The 14,678-nt window shown below is 37.5% G+C and overlaps 1 protein-coding gene across 1 annotated transcript in view; it reads left to right on the forward strand.

The window, feature by feature from the left end:
* LOC109847646 (tubby-like F-box protein 6) overlaps nt 13,913–14,678 on the forward strand; it is a 9,032-nt gene continuing 8,266 nt past the window's right edge. The window contains 2 exon segments of the mRNA XM_020416877.1: nt 13,913–14,131; nt 14,134–14,370. Of these exon segments, the coding sequence (XP_020272466.1) occupies nt 14,024–14,131; nt 14,134–14,370 (345 nt within the window). The 5' untranslated portion in view covers nt 13,913–14,023.

Genomic DNA, 14,678 nt, shown 5'->3' on the forward strand with positions numbered 1-14,678 from the left:
AGCGAAGGAGGCGGTCGGCGTTTAGGAGAGGCACTGGAGGAGGTGGCGGCATGCACGCAAACCGCTGGAGGAGGCGGTGACGGCTATAAGGTAAAGAGTTGCTGGAGGAGATGCGCCAATCACACATCGGACCAATTGGGGGAAAGATTAAGGGAAGATTATGAGTTAGGGATCTAACTGGGCAGGAAATTCGGCCACAATAGGGATTCCTTTTGGTTAGAGCTCAGAGACGAGACAGAGAAGAAGATGAGGGATTTTTAACTCGGTTAGGGCTCAGAGTCGAGATGGAGAAGAAGAGGAGTGATTTCTTTTCTTTTCTTTTTTTGGGTTTTTCGGTTTGGGTTGAGAGAGGAGAACAAGGAAGAAGAGGAGAAATAAATACAGATTTAAGTGGGGTATTGAAAGGGGTATTTTGGGATTTTTACCATGTTAATGTATAAATTAAAGATATTCTACCTATAAATTATACAATTTGGGTTTAAAGGTAAATACAAAAGGCCGATTTGATTTAAAGCTACAAGCAAAAGATGTTGAGTTTATATATAAATCATGATAAACTTTTGGATCTAGAAATAAAAACCCCTTTTAAATATCATATCATGTGAGCTCAACTTGACCACTTTCTTTGACACATTGAAATTTTCAATTTAATTTTATTTTTATTTGGACTCAACTACAACTTGTGTATTCATTTGGTGTATTAATCTACCTTTATTTTTTTTAATTTTTATTTTGGCTAATTATCAGAAAATCCTTAACTTTAGACGATTATCAGATAACTTCCCATAAGTTCTAAAATATCAGAACCCACCCCCCCTCAAAAAACTTGGGTTTATCAGAAAAGCCCTTTAATTTTAATATTTTTTTTCACAATTTCACATGAGCAAGTAAAATTAGGCGGGGGGAGCTTTTTGCTAGTAAAATATGCGATCAACTCTATTAGGGGTTTTCTGGTGAAATCTCAAACTTAATGGTGGTCTGCTGGTAACCCTTAGCTTAATTAAGAGGATTTTTTTGATGCCTTAAAAGTTGCAGGAGGTTATCTGATAATCGTGCCTTCTGATTTTATGTGATGCAAACTCACTTTAGGCCTTGCCTGTTTCTATCGTGCACACGCACACGATGTCGGACCCTCCAAGAAAAGGCAATTACTTTAATTTAATGCTCAAAAAGACATATATTAAAATTGATGCAACTTGCTAGTTTATTCTTTTTGTTCTTGCACGGTTGTATTCACGAGAGATTTTTACCTAACGCACGAATGATTAAATATTCATACTTTACTTGGATTGGACACGTAAGAAAAATTCTAGATAAGGATGGTTGCATGGTGTCCAAGGTAATTCTTCATGGTACAAAGTGAAGTAAAAGAAGAGGAATTGTATGTTGTCTCACACTTACGTTAACAGATGCAAGAATAAATAAATTAATAATAATGGAAAGCAAATCACGGGTTTTCCCTGTTAATAATTTCATTAGCATTACCTAATCTAACTAACATTCCATCGAGGTGTTATTTATATTGTCAGTATGGAATTCAAAATCAATGATTAACTCGAATGCTAAAGTTTAGTACGAATTTCCGATTCAACGATAATTTTATGAAAGGTTCGGTGTAAAAGTTTCTGAGTACAGATTCTAATAGGACATCACAAAATAACTCCTAAACTTTTGAAGGACGAAAAGAGTGGATTTTTGCAACTAACTCCTAAACTTTACAAACATCACAAAATAAACCCGTCAATGAAAAAACTTATTAATAAATCCCAAGCTTTTGCGTCTCAGATGTGAGATCCTAACACAGCCAGACTCGTTTTCTTCTTGCCAAACAGATCACTTTATTTCACTTCTTTCTTCTCGTGATCCGCTTCAGTTGTTTCCCCGCCCACGAATAAATTACGAGACTATTTCCTAAATAATAATATCTATGGATTACATTTGAACATGATAACATACTTTAAAACTCTTGATATTTGTTGCATCCTGAGAATCACCATGTCTAATGAACTTTTGGGAATCAGCCACGCGTCATGATTAACTAGACTAATCCTATAAGTCTAAAGACCCGTCTCAAGTATGACAATCGCCGACCTCTCTGGTAGCCTAAGTCTGAGACGAACGGCGTCTTCAAGCGGGGATCCACTAGAACAACCTAAATTCGAGACGAAATGCGTCTTTTACTCGGGACCTCGCTAATGAATGTCTTGAATGAGAATACGACCTATCAGCTTAAATCACCATTGCATTTAGGCCTCGTTTGGTACGCAGGAATGAGGTGGAATGGAATGTCATTCTCACTTCTCATTCTCTCATACCAAACAAAACTTGTTTTTAGATGTTGGAAGAACCATTCCCATAGAATGGCCATTCCCACTTTTTGTGGGAATGGACATTCCAAGTGAGAAGATAGGGAATGATCATTCACATTCAAGGGGAGAATCAAATTAGTTAGTTTTTTTTAATTATACCCCTATTAATAATAAGAATCAATTTAAAAATCATGACTTTTGACTACGTATTCTCATTTTCTCTTAGCTACTAATTATATTCAAACAATAGGATTTTTTTGTGGGATAGGGATTAAAACTAGTGGTACATATTTCAGTAGCATGTTAAAACTAGCGGTACATATTTCATTAGCCTATTATATCACAATTGTTCAACATATGAGCAACGCAATTTAATATAAAAAACAGATACAACTGAAACTATATATTATTTGCCGATTGAAATTCTTTCATGTCAATATTTTTTTTTTATCAATCAAATTTTTTTGTTTATTCACCAATGTTTAAAGTCTGTTATTTTCACCAGCATATTATATTCTTTTTGAACTTTTGCTATTGTTTTCCCATCATAGAGAACTATATGTACCCATTGCGTACATGTTTGATTGTGGTTCAGACACAACAATAAATCTAACTTTTGATTGAAAAATATTTGACCCAATATTTATGAAAAGAGGAAACTCTCGCTGAGAAATTGGCCAAAATATTAAAATTATCAAAATCATATCATGTCTAGACTATATATAGAGGTATAAGGGCATTATTATAACACATACCTAGATTAATAACATATGCAGAAATAGTGAGAATTGTTTAAAAAATATAAACAAAACATACACCTGATTGATAACATGCACATTAGTATAACACATGCCTAGATTAATATAACATATGCATAAATAATTTTTTTTTTAGTTATTATCATTAATGTTTATTTTTTATCTTATTAAAAATCTATGTTGTTATAAGGGCATTATTAGAAAATGAGATTCCATTATCACTTGTGAACTAGTGATACCAAACATGGGAATGAGAATTAGATTTTCATTCTAGCTTCATTCTACAAACGCACCCAAACAAGAGAATGGGAATAACCATTCCATTCTCACATACATTTCATTCCATTCCATTCTCACTTGACTTCATTCTCACGTACCAAACGAGACGTTCATGCTAGATCGAGAGTCATTATGACTCTTCGGGCAGAAGTTATAACTCATCAGACTATGCCATCACTTCAGTCATTCTGTCACTACCACATTAAGCGCGAATGTGACTTACTTAATTGACTGCTGACACATGTAAAATGTGATTTGATCAGGCGATTGCACCAACTTGGTCAAATTACTAATGTGCTCTTGCCAACCCTTCATAAATAGTGGGCAACCTCCACTACAAAGATACACAAAAATTACTACATAACACCCTAAAACTAGATTCTACAAATTTGTTTAATCTATTACTGACTTGAATGTGGAAGGCAGCGCCCGAGCAACAAACTTCAGCCCTCTAATGGGTGTTTCCTACGCATGAATCTTCTTCCTTGAATCTTCTTCCTCCTGATTGATCGATTATTAAGGAAGACTAAGGGACCCTAAAATCCTCTAAGCTGTTGGGACTTTGAAAGTAATGAACTTATGAACTAGTTCACAACAATTGGTTTGAATCACACATTTATTGAATAACAACGATGGCTTTATATAGCCTTTACAAGTACTAACAAAACCCAAGAAAACAGCCCACTCAACAGATTGTGGTAACTAAAACGTGAAACAGAAAATCCTAATAAAAGCATCAAAGTTGCAACAACCTCCTAAATAGTAGAACTTATTAAACTAAAACTGAAAATCTTATCAACATCAATTCAGAAAACCATAATATCCTTCAATCCTTCCCTTAAACTCACTGCAATTCGCAGTCAGTTTATATCGCTAACTTCTCGAATTCCTAACAACTTCCTCAACTTCAGAAAATCATCAAGCTTCAGAGGTTTTGTCATCAAATATGCCACCTGGTCTTTAGCTCCACAATGAACTAATGCAATTGTACCCTCCTTAGTAAGATTTCTCAAGAAATGATACCTCACATGAATGTGTTTGCTGCGGCCATGCATCACCAGGTTCTTAGACAGTTTGATAGTTGAGTTGTTGTCACATCTCACATTAGTACAACCTCCATCAGAATGCCCCAACTCCTTCAAAATTCTCTTCAGCCAAACAACTTGACAAGCACACACAGCTGCAGCCACAAATTCCACCTCTGTGGTCAATAGAGTCACAATCGGCTGCTTCTTCAAACTCCATGAAACTACACCCGAGCTTAGCAAAAATACATACATAATTCTACTTTTTCTATCATCCACATCTCCGGCATAATCACTATTTGTATAGGCCAGTAGCTCATCACTTCCTCCTTTCTTGTAGTGGATTCTGAAATTCACAGTCCCTCTTAAGTAACGAAGCACCCTCTTCGCTATTTACAGATGAAGTTCTATAGGTTTTGCCATGTACCTACTGATAATACAAGTGACAAACAGCATGTCCGGTCTTGTGGTTGTGACATACATCAAACTGTCCACCAATTGCTTGAAGTGTGTCTCATCAACTGCAATGTCACCTTCATCTTTACTGATTTTGCAACCTGGAACATCGGATTGTTGACTGAATTACACTTCAACATCTCAAACCTCTTTAAAACTTCAAGTGCATATCTCCTTTGACATATGTAGATACCATCAGATCTCTGCAACACTTCAATGCCAAGAAAAAACTCATCTTCCCCAAGTCTGACATGTTGAATTCTCTCATCATGAAACTTTTGAATTCAGACATCATAACTTTATCATCACCATTAAATATTAAATCATCAACATAAATACTTACAATGATGATGTTACCTTCCCTGTTCCTCTTAGTGAACGAAGTTTGCTCGCTGTCACACCTTTGAAAGCCCATTGAGATGAAGTGTGCTTCAACTCGACTAAACCAAGCTCGTGGAGCTTGTTTTAACCCATACAAGGCCTTGTGCAACTTGTAGACCAGATGTTCGTTGAAACCAAGCTCGTGGAGCTTGTTTTAACCCATACAAGGCCTTGTGCAACTTGTAGACCAGATGTTCGTTGCCTCTCTTCACATACCCCTTCGGTTGACCCATACAAGGCCTTGTGCAACTTGTAGACCAGATGTTCGTTGCCTCTCTTCACATACCCCTTCGGTTGCTCAACATAGACATCTTCACTCAGGTCACCATGGAGAAAGCGGATTTGACATCCAACTAAAAAATCTTCTAACCCTTTTGTGCAGCTAAGGCAATGATCATCCTCACCGTATCCATTCTTGCCACTGGTGCGAAGACCTCATTGTAGTCTATGCCATGTTTTTGTAAGTACCCTTTGGCAACTAGCTGCGCCTTATACTTGTCAATTTCCCCATGCTCATTATACTTTGTCTTGAAAACCCACTTCACTCCAATCCTTTTTGTCATTGCCGACAACTCGGTTAAAGTCCATGTCTTGTTCTTCTCTATGGAATTGATCTCACAGTCCATAGCAAGCTTCCAATTCATTTTCTTCACTGCTTCTTCAAAATATAAAGGATCAATTGACACCATAAGCGCCATGTTTGAGGCCTTATCATCTGATAAATCTTCCCCTGTAACGTAATCTTTCATCCACCCCGGTGGACGCCTCACTCTCTCTTCAATTTCATCTACCTGTCCATCTTCTTCTTCTATGTCTCTCTCATTACTACTGACCTCTCCTACTACTTCATTATCATCACTGTGCTCTCCCCTATTTTCACTCACCATTTCTCCATTCTCACCGTCTGTTTCTTCCTCACCCCATTCTAAGTCTAACATAATCTCCTCTTTAAAGCTTACATCCCAGTCCTATTTTTTTTCTTCCTCAAAAATTACATCTCGACTAACAATAATCTTCTTTGCTACATGATCATACAATCTATAACCCTTAGATTCTTCACTAACCCCAAGGAAAACACAAACAACACTCTTATTGTCTAACTTAGCCCTCTTTACATCAGCCACATGTGCATAAGCAATATAACCAAAAATTCTAAAGTATTCAACTGAAGGTTTACCTCCACTTCATGCTTCTTCCAGTGTCTTGTCTTGCACAGCAACTATAGGGCTACGATTAAGGATGTGCACAGTCCAATTGACAGCTTCAACCCAAAAGGTCTTTAGAACACTCTTTTCTATCAGCATGCTACGCACTGTATTCATGATGGTTCGGTTCTTTCTCTCCGCCACTTCATTCTGTTGTGGAGTGTATGTTGTAGTCAATTGTCTTTTAATACCATACTCCTTACAAAAATTGTTGAATTTAATTGAAGTGAATTCACCCCCACGGTCAGTGCGCAAACACTTAACGTTTTCACCTGTCTCCTTCTCCACACTATTCTTAAAGACATTGAAAACATTCAATGCTTCCGATTTCTCAACAAGAAAATAAATCCAAGTTTTTCTACTAAAATCATCAATGAAGATGACGATGTACCTTTTATGACTATTGGAAGTTGGAGTGATTGGTCCGCAAATATCAGAGTGGATCAGTTGAAGCTTTTGTGAAGCTCTCAAAGGAATTTTCTTCGGAAAGGGCTCTCGATGTTGCTTTCCCATTACACACTCCTTGCATACAATTGTTGAAGCTTGAAATGTTGGCAAACCATGAACCATCTGCTTGTACTAAAGAGTTCTAAGACCCTTATGGCTCAAGTGCCCATAACATCTATGCCACATGTTAGAGATGTATTCAGTAGCTGCATTGAAGCAAGAAGGCTTCATAGGATTTGGTTGAGTTATGGCCAGCAACACGAACATTTGATTAGCCGTCATCTCTGTTTGAATAATAAGACCTCTCTGAGGATGATAGATTTTGCATATGTCATTTTGAATGAGAATAGCAAGCCTCCTCTGTTGCAACTGCCCTATGCTTAGTAAATCGTTTTTCAGGTCTGGCACAAAATACACTTCAGTTATGATATGATTCATATTATTCACCATCAATATCACGTTCCCTTTCCCCATCACCGACATTCTAGTATCATTCCCAAGCTTCACTTGGTGTTGAAAGTCTTCCTTGAGCTCAAAGAATATGCTTTTATCACCACACATGTGGTTGCTACACCCCGAATCTAAGAACCACACATGTTCCCTCTGAGCTCCTATCATATCAACATAGGACATGAGAAGAAATTCTTTTTCTTCTCCCAATTTTGCATAATTAGCCTCTTTATCCTAATCCGGACATTCATATTAAAAATGTCCGAGATTATGGCATTTGTAGCATTCTACAGTAGCTTTGTTGAAGCTGGTTATCCCTCTTCCTCTGCCTCTGCCTCTGCTTCTGAAGGAGCCTCGTCCACGTCCTTGACCTCTCTCAACAGTTACCTTCAAAGCCTGTTCCTCACCACCTCTCTTATGAAACTTCTATTCATGGACGATCAGGGAGCTTTGTAGCTCATCAATCGAGATAGAATTGATGTCCTTCGATTCCTCAATAGAGCAGACAATGTAATTGAACTTGTCGGTTAGAGAGCGTAGGATTTTATCCACCACTTTGACATCCTGCATATCCTCCCTATAGTTTCGCATATTATTTGCAACTGTCATGACTCTTGAGAAGTAATCAGAAATAGACTCACCAATCTTCATCTCCAAGACTTTAAAATCTCTGCGGAGGGCCTGGAGTTGGGCTCTTTATACACTTTGACTTCCTTGAAACTTTTTCTTCATCGACTCCCATATCTGTTTGGACGTATCATTTTGAAGAATAGTCTTCAGGATGGTCTTGTCAATGGACTGGAAAAGGTAATTTTTCACCTCAAAGTCCTTTAGCTTGAGTTCCTCCAAAGTCCTTCTCTGTGCTTCCATCACTGTCGCTCCTGCGGCAGGTTCTGAATAGCCATTTTCTATGAGGTTCCAATACTCCTTAAATCATAGGAGATTCTCCATCAACATTGCCCAATGTTCGTAGTCTCCATTGAACTGTGGAATGCTCAACAACTTACCTTCAGCTGCCATCTCTCTCAAAGCACTCGATCTCACAAGTGTTTCGTTCTCTCTCTTGTTAGGATATTGCGGTTCCTAACTTTGCTCAATCAGGCCCTATGTGGTGCTCTGATACCATATTGTTGGGACTTTGAAAGTAATGAACTTATGAACTAGTTCACAACAACTGGTTTGAATCACACATTTATTGAATAACAACGATGGCTTTATATAGCCTTTACAAGTACTAACAGAACCCAAGAAAATAGCCCACTCAACAGATTGTGGTAACTGAAATGTGAAACAGAAAATCCTAACAAAAGCATCAAAGTTGCAACAACCTCCTAAACAATAGAATTTATTAAACTAAAACTGAAGATCTTATCAACATCAATTCAGAAAACCATAATATCCTTCATAAGCATCCACTTACCCATACAATTAACTTTCTGACATAAACAATATCCAAATATTTTATCTATTTTCAGTCACATAGCTATTTCTTAAGAGAAACTGAGTATCTTATATGAACGGGCTCAAGGGTGGCTCAATCATGAAATGATTTCTTAAAAAGGAAACAAAGTATCTTCCTCCAACTAGAGTGAGGTAACCCGCAATCATCATTGTCACCACCACTGTCACCCGCCATGTTCAAAAATTATGGATAATCCAAATGAGGACAAACTTGTCACAATAATAATGTTATTATTAATACTATATTCTAATTGGGAATATAATTTTCAAAGTTTTGCTATAGAATAATAATTATATGTTTTTTGCAAAAATAATTAATATGTTATCGTGTTTAATTCTAGACACCCCTTCTCTAAAACTTCTACCTCCGCTACTGGCCTAAAGCTCATGATAAGTTGGAAAAGGTATCCACGGCCTCAAAGGCGCCACATCATCCATACCTCACTCAATAAATTAGTGTCACATTGACACAAAAATTCCATGTCATGACTCTAATCTAACCATTAATTTCCCACTCTCCAATGAAGATTTCTTATTTGTCTTGGACCTCCAATACTGATGACTAAGACTCTCCGACGAGCCTCCATCGTCAGTGACTAAGGCCACACTCTACCGATAAGAACTTTCTTATATAAGTCTTGTGAAGATTTGTTGGATTTAGAAGAACATATATATACTTTGGTTATTTAGAGAAACTAGTTGATTTGGTTGTTGGGTTTTTAACTTTGAATTGGTTAATCCACACTTTGATATGGTCATTAGGACGCTTCCTTTATATTTCTAACAAATCTGGTTCTGATTTTAGAATAATCTTACAAAATAATATTCTTCATTTGTTCTTTCTTAATTGATCATTGGGCTTCCACTAATGGTTTTGTCTGCATGTTATTTTTGCCGCTAATGTGTTAATTTTACTTCCTCTGATGGGTTATTTTGAAAGCCCCCAAGTATCTTTGCCAGAAGAAGGTTTGGATGTTAGGGTTTAGTGAGGGCTGAGGCGAAATAAAGAAATAAAACATAGGGGGGTTGTGAGGCTCGCGAGCCTCTGTTCATCTTCCTAAGTCCGTCCCTGGTCATGATTATGACTTTGATGAAGCTTGAGAGAAAATAGACAAAAAATTGAGAGAGAGTTGAGAAGAGTTGTAAACTGAAAGGAAGAAGATTCTATTATTCCACTTGTATTCTAATCTTTACATCTTCCTATTTGTACAACCTCAGCTCAAGAATTCAATCATGTGCACGAACAATGATGTGCACAAACGGAATTAACAAAAAAACAGCAACAACCACTATTTGTTAACTAAAATATCTAAGCATTTATTAAAAGCCCTTGAACTTTGAAAGTCTTGCATGATAGCCCTTATCTTTTGCGTATCAGTCCTGAACTTTGTGTATCAGTCCAATAGCTTCCAAGTCTTCAGCTTCAGCTTCCAGGTTCTCATCTTCAGCTTCCAAGCTCTCATCTCCCAAGGCTCTTGACTCACTCGACTTCCCATCAGCTCCTGACAATTTTCCTCCCATTAAATTTGTCCTTGACTTAAGGTCAAATGTAGGAAACCTCTTAACCAAGTCTTAATAGGATTCCCAGGTAGAGTCCATTGAAGGTCGCTGTTTCCACTTGATGAGAACTTCAAAAATCAAACGATTTCCTTTAATCACTAATTTTCTATCCAAAAATACTTCAGGTTCATCAACTATATCTGCCACATAGCTATGAAAGTCACTCTGAAGGACAACATCAGAACCCATCCTTCGTTTAAGCTGAGAGACATGAAAAACTAGGTGGATTCTAGCTTGCTCAGGGAGAGCTAACTTGTAGGCGACTTCACCTGTCCTTTTTAAAACTTGGTAAGAATCATAATATTTGGGAGAGAGTTTGTGAGGCATGAAGATACACTAATTTGCTTGTAAGGTTGGAGCTTGAGGAAAACCCAATCACCCACATCAAAGCTCCAATGACTCCTATGTGTGTCTGCAAATTTCTTCATTTGTTCAGCTGTCTTCTTCAAGCTATCTTTCATGAATTGTAGAGCTATATCTCTAGAAAAGAGCATCCACTGTCTCAACCTTGCAACTCTTAGGAACATAAGTAAGTAAAGAAGGAGGTGGTCTACCATAAACTGCCTCAAAAGGAGTAGTATGTGTAGATATTTTCCAGGTTGTATTATACCAAAATTCAGCAAGAGGTAGCCACTTACTCCATTCCTTAGGCTTGTGGCAACAAAAACATCTCAAATAACCCTCCAAATTTTTGTTAATGATCTCAGTTTGCCCAACAATTTGAGGGCGATAGGTTGAACTAAATTTCAGTTGACTCCCTTGTAATTTAAACAATTCCCTCCAGAAGAGGCTTGTAAACAAGGGGTCTCTATCACTCACTATAGACTTAGGCATGCCATGTAGTTTGAGTATTCATTCAAAAAACACCTGGGCTACTGACTGAGCAGTGTATGGATGCGAGAGTGAAAAAAATGAGCATACTTAGATCACCTGTCAACCACCACAAAAATAGCATTTTTATCCCCACTCTTTGGTAACTGTGTAATGAAATACATTGATAGATCTTCCGAAATATAATCTGAAATAGGTAGAGGTTGTAGGAGCCTTAGGGATGCTATATTCTCTCCTTTAGCTCTTTGGCAGATGTCACAAGTTTGAACATATACCTGAACATCCCTCTTCATACCCTTCCAGTAAAAAGCCGTCCTCAGCCTCTATAGGGTTCTAGTGATTCCAGAGTGCCCTGTAGTAGGACTATCATGGTGCTCCCTTAGTAAAGAGGATTTGATGCATTGATCATTAGGGATAATCAAAAGTTTACCCTTGTAGTAGTAAATTCCCCCTTTCCTGTAATATCTCTCAGTATCCAATTGCCCTTGCTGTAACTTTGCATCAAGCTCCTTAAAGAAATCATCTGTAGAACACATGTGCTTGACCTCCTCTAGCCATTCACTGTTAATAGTAGTGATAGCTGAAACCTCAGTGGCTTGTGCTTGAATCTCCTCCTCACTATCATGAATCCTGCATAATCCATCTGCAGCCCTGTTCAATCTGCCTGGCTTGTACTCCACACTATAGTCATAGCCATGTAGCTTTGCAAGCCACTTATTCTGAATATTTGTGTGAATTCTTTGCTTAAGTAGATATTTGAGACTTTGATGATCAGTACTAATCACAAATTTCCTCCCCAGTAAATATTGTTGCCATCTCTTTGTTGGCAGAATAATTGCCAACTCTTTCTCATAAGTGGAAAGTGTGACATTCCTCCCCTTTAAAGCAAAGCTAAAATAAGCTATATGCCTTTCCTTTTGCATCAACACAGCTCCAATTCCTGAACCAGAGGCATCACACTCTATCATAAATATCAAGTTAAAATCTGGCATGGCTAGGACCGGAGGATTGGTTAGTGCATTCTTCAAAACTTTAAAAGCTTCTTCAGCACATGTATGCCAGGTGAAATCCCCCTTCATCAAAAACTGTGTTAAGGGTTGTGCTATTGCTCCAAACCTCTTGATAAATTTCCTGTAGTTCCCTGCTAGACCCAAGAAACCCCTCAATCCCTTCACTGTTTTTGGCAGTGTCCATTCAACAATAGCCCTGATTTTATTAGGGTCAACACCAACCCTGTGATACAATATGTCCCAAATATTCCACCTGTTTTTTTTTTCCAAAGCTACACTTTGATATTTTTGCCACTAATTGATGTTCTCTCATGATCTGGAATACTTGTCTTAGATGGAGTAAGTGATCCTACCACCTTTTACTATACACTAATATATCATCAAAGAAAACCAGGATGGACTTCCTAAGCAAATCTTTGAATATAGCATTCACAAGAGCTGCAGACGAAAGGCAGTGGCCATTCAACAATAGCCCTGATTTTATTAGGGTCAACACCAACCCTGTGATACAATATGTCCCTAATATTTCACCTGTTTTTTTTTTCCAAAGCTACACTTTGATATTTTTGCCACTAATTGATGTTCTCTCATGAGTCCACAAATTCAAACTTCTTACAAAATGAGAATACATATTTATGAATTGATAACCATAAATTGTACCTTAGATACAACTTGCAAGTTATATGCATTGCTTTGAAAGTTGTAATACCTTCAAGTGCAGTGAAATGTGGTGCACCTGGACCAAAAGACAATCGCTCTATATCATACGCTCACAGTTTTATGCAAATCGATTTTGGACTAACCAGAGTTGCAGACGAAAGGCAAAAATGATTTGGTAACAAATGCATATGACTTGCGAATATATTGAATGTCTCATTGCACAATTTCCTATCAAATTAATTTTGTATCATCATCTATTCTATCAGGCATTTTAACTCGCACTGTATTACACACTTTTTTACATCTTTTCTTTTCCCTATTCGTACAAACTGGTGAGGATGGTGTATTAATGCACACAACTCCTTCATAGCAGGTTTATAGAGGGAAATGCATATGTGGCTATTTTCTAAGAATTCATATTGCTAAATATCCTTGCCGTAATATTAAGGTGTGTAATTACCGTGTAGTCATTAAATATAAATTTTAAGCAAATACACATCATATAGGTCATTTATTATGTTGAAGTACCCATTCATTTCACACAATCAACTAGACATCTATAACAATGCGTCATATTTTCTTATGGTATATTTGTGATTAAAGTGGAAATCATTATTGTCCAGGATTTTGTAAACTGATATATAAATACCATAATTTTATATTCTTTTACCATAATTTGTTTAAACATATAGTTTAATATATGCTATAACAATTTGTTTAAACATATTATTTAATATGCTTTATAATTTTAATTATACAATAATAATATGTAATTAAAACTAAGATGACGGATGTCCCAAGTGCAATGGTAAAAAGGAGGCGGTGTTACATACTAGTTCTTTATGGTGTGCCTCTAGTGTTTCTTAACCCAAAAAGAGCAACTCGGTGAGAGTCGGAGCATCCAATAACTGCCAAGGTCCCCACTTTCTCCCGAAAAGCTAAAATTCCCATTCACCCCTCCATTTTCTTTCAATATTTTTGCCCACCCACATAAAAAATTACTATAGAGGACACATTCGATTAAGATAATACTTATCAACCCACTACATTATTAGTAGATAAGAATAAACGAATAAGATAAGGGAAAAGATATCTCCAACGAGCATTAATCATGTCTCCTTCCTCCTCCTCTCTCAAACCCTAGAGAAAAAAAACCAGACCCTAGGAAAAACCAAACCAAAACCGTTCTCGATGTCTTTCAGAAGTATAATGGACGAGATCGGGAGCAGATCGAGGAGAGGCTTCGACGTTAAGCGCTCCGGCCTCGATCGCATCGCGGCCTGCGGTGCGTCGCCGACGGCATCGATGATTCGGCGGCGGCGATCGACGCTTTGAAGCAGAGTTGTTGGGCGAACATGCCAACTGAGTTGCTGAGGGACGTGCTGATGAGGATCGAGGAGGCGGAGAGCTCGTGGCCGCCGAGGAAAGATGTGGTTGCTTGCGCTGGGGTTTGTAGGAGCTGGAGGGAGATCATGAAGGAGATTGTGAAGATTCCCGAGGTTTCGGGGTTGATTACGTTCCCGATCTCTTTGAAGCAGGTATAGATTTTGGTTGGTGTTGTCAATTGTTGTGAATTGATGAGATTAGGGTAAAAAAATCTTATTTTTTAGCGGTCATTTGATCTATTTATTTTGTTGAACCCTCTTTTTCCATTCAATTAGGTTAGTTGTACCAAAGATTTGACAGAATTTAATCACCAGGTGAGAAATACAATCAATTTGCTTTAGGGAGTTACATGCAATGGTAACGAATAGTTAAAGAAAGATCTGGAAGAGGCATGTTGCCTTATTTGTGTATGCCTACCTATACTTAGATTCATGTTTGATGTTTTATGAGTTTTATTGAG

This window comes from Asparagus officinalis, chromosome 7, assembly GCF_001876935.1.
Source record: "Asparagus officinalis chromosome 7, Aspof.V1, whole genome shotgun sequence".
Taxonomy (NCBI): domain Eukaryota; kingdom Viridiplantae; phylum Streptophyta; class Magnoliopsida; order Asparagales; family Asparagaceae; genus Asparagus; species Asparagus officinalis.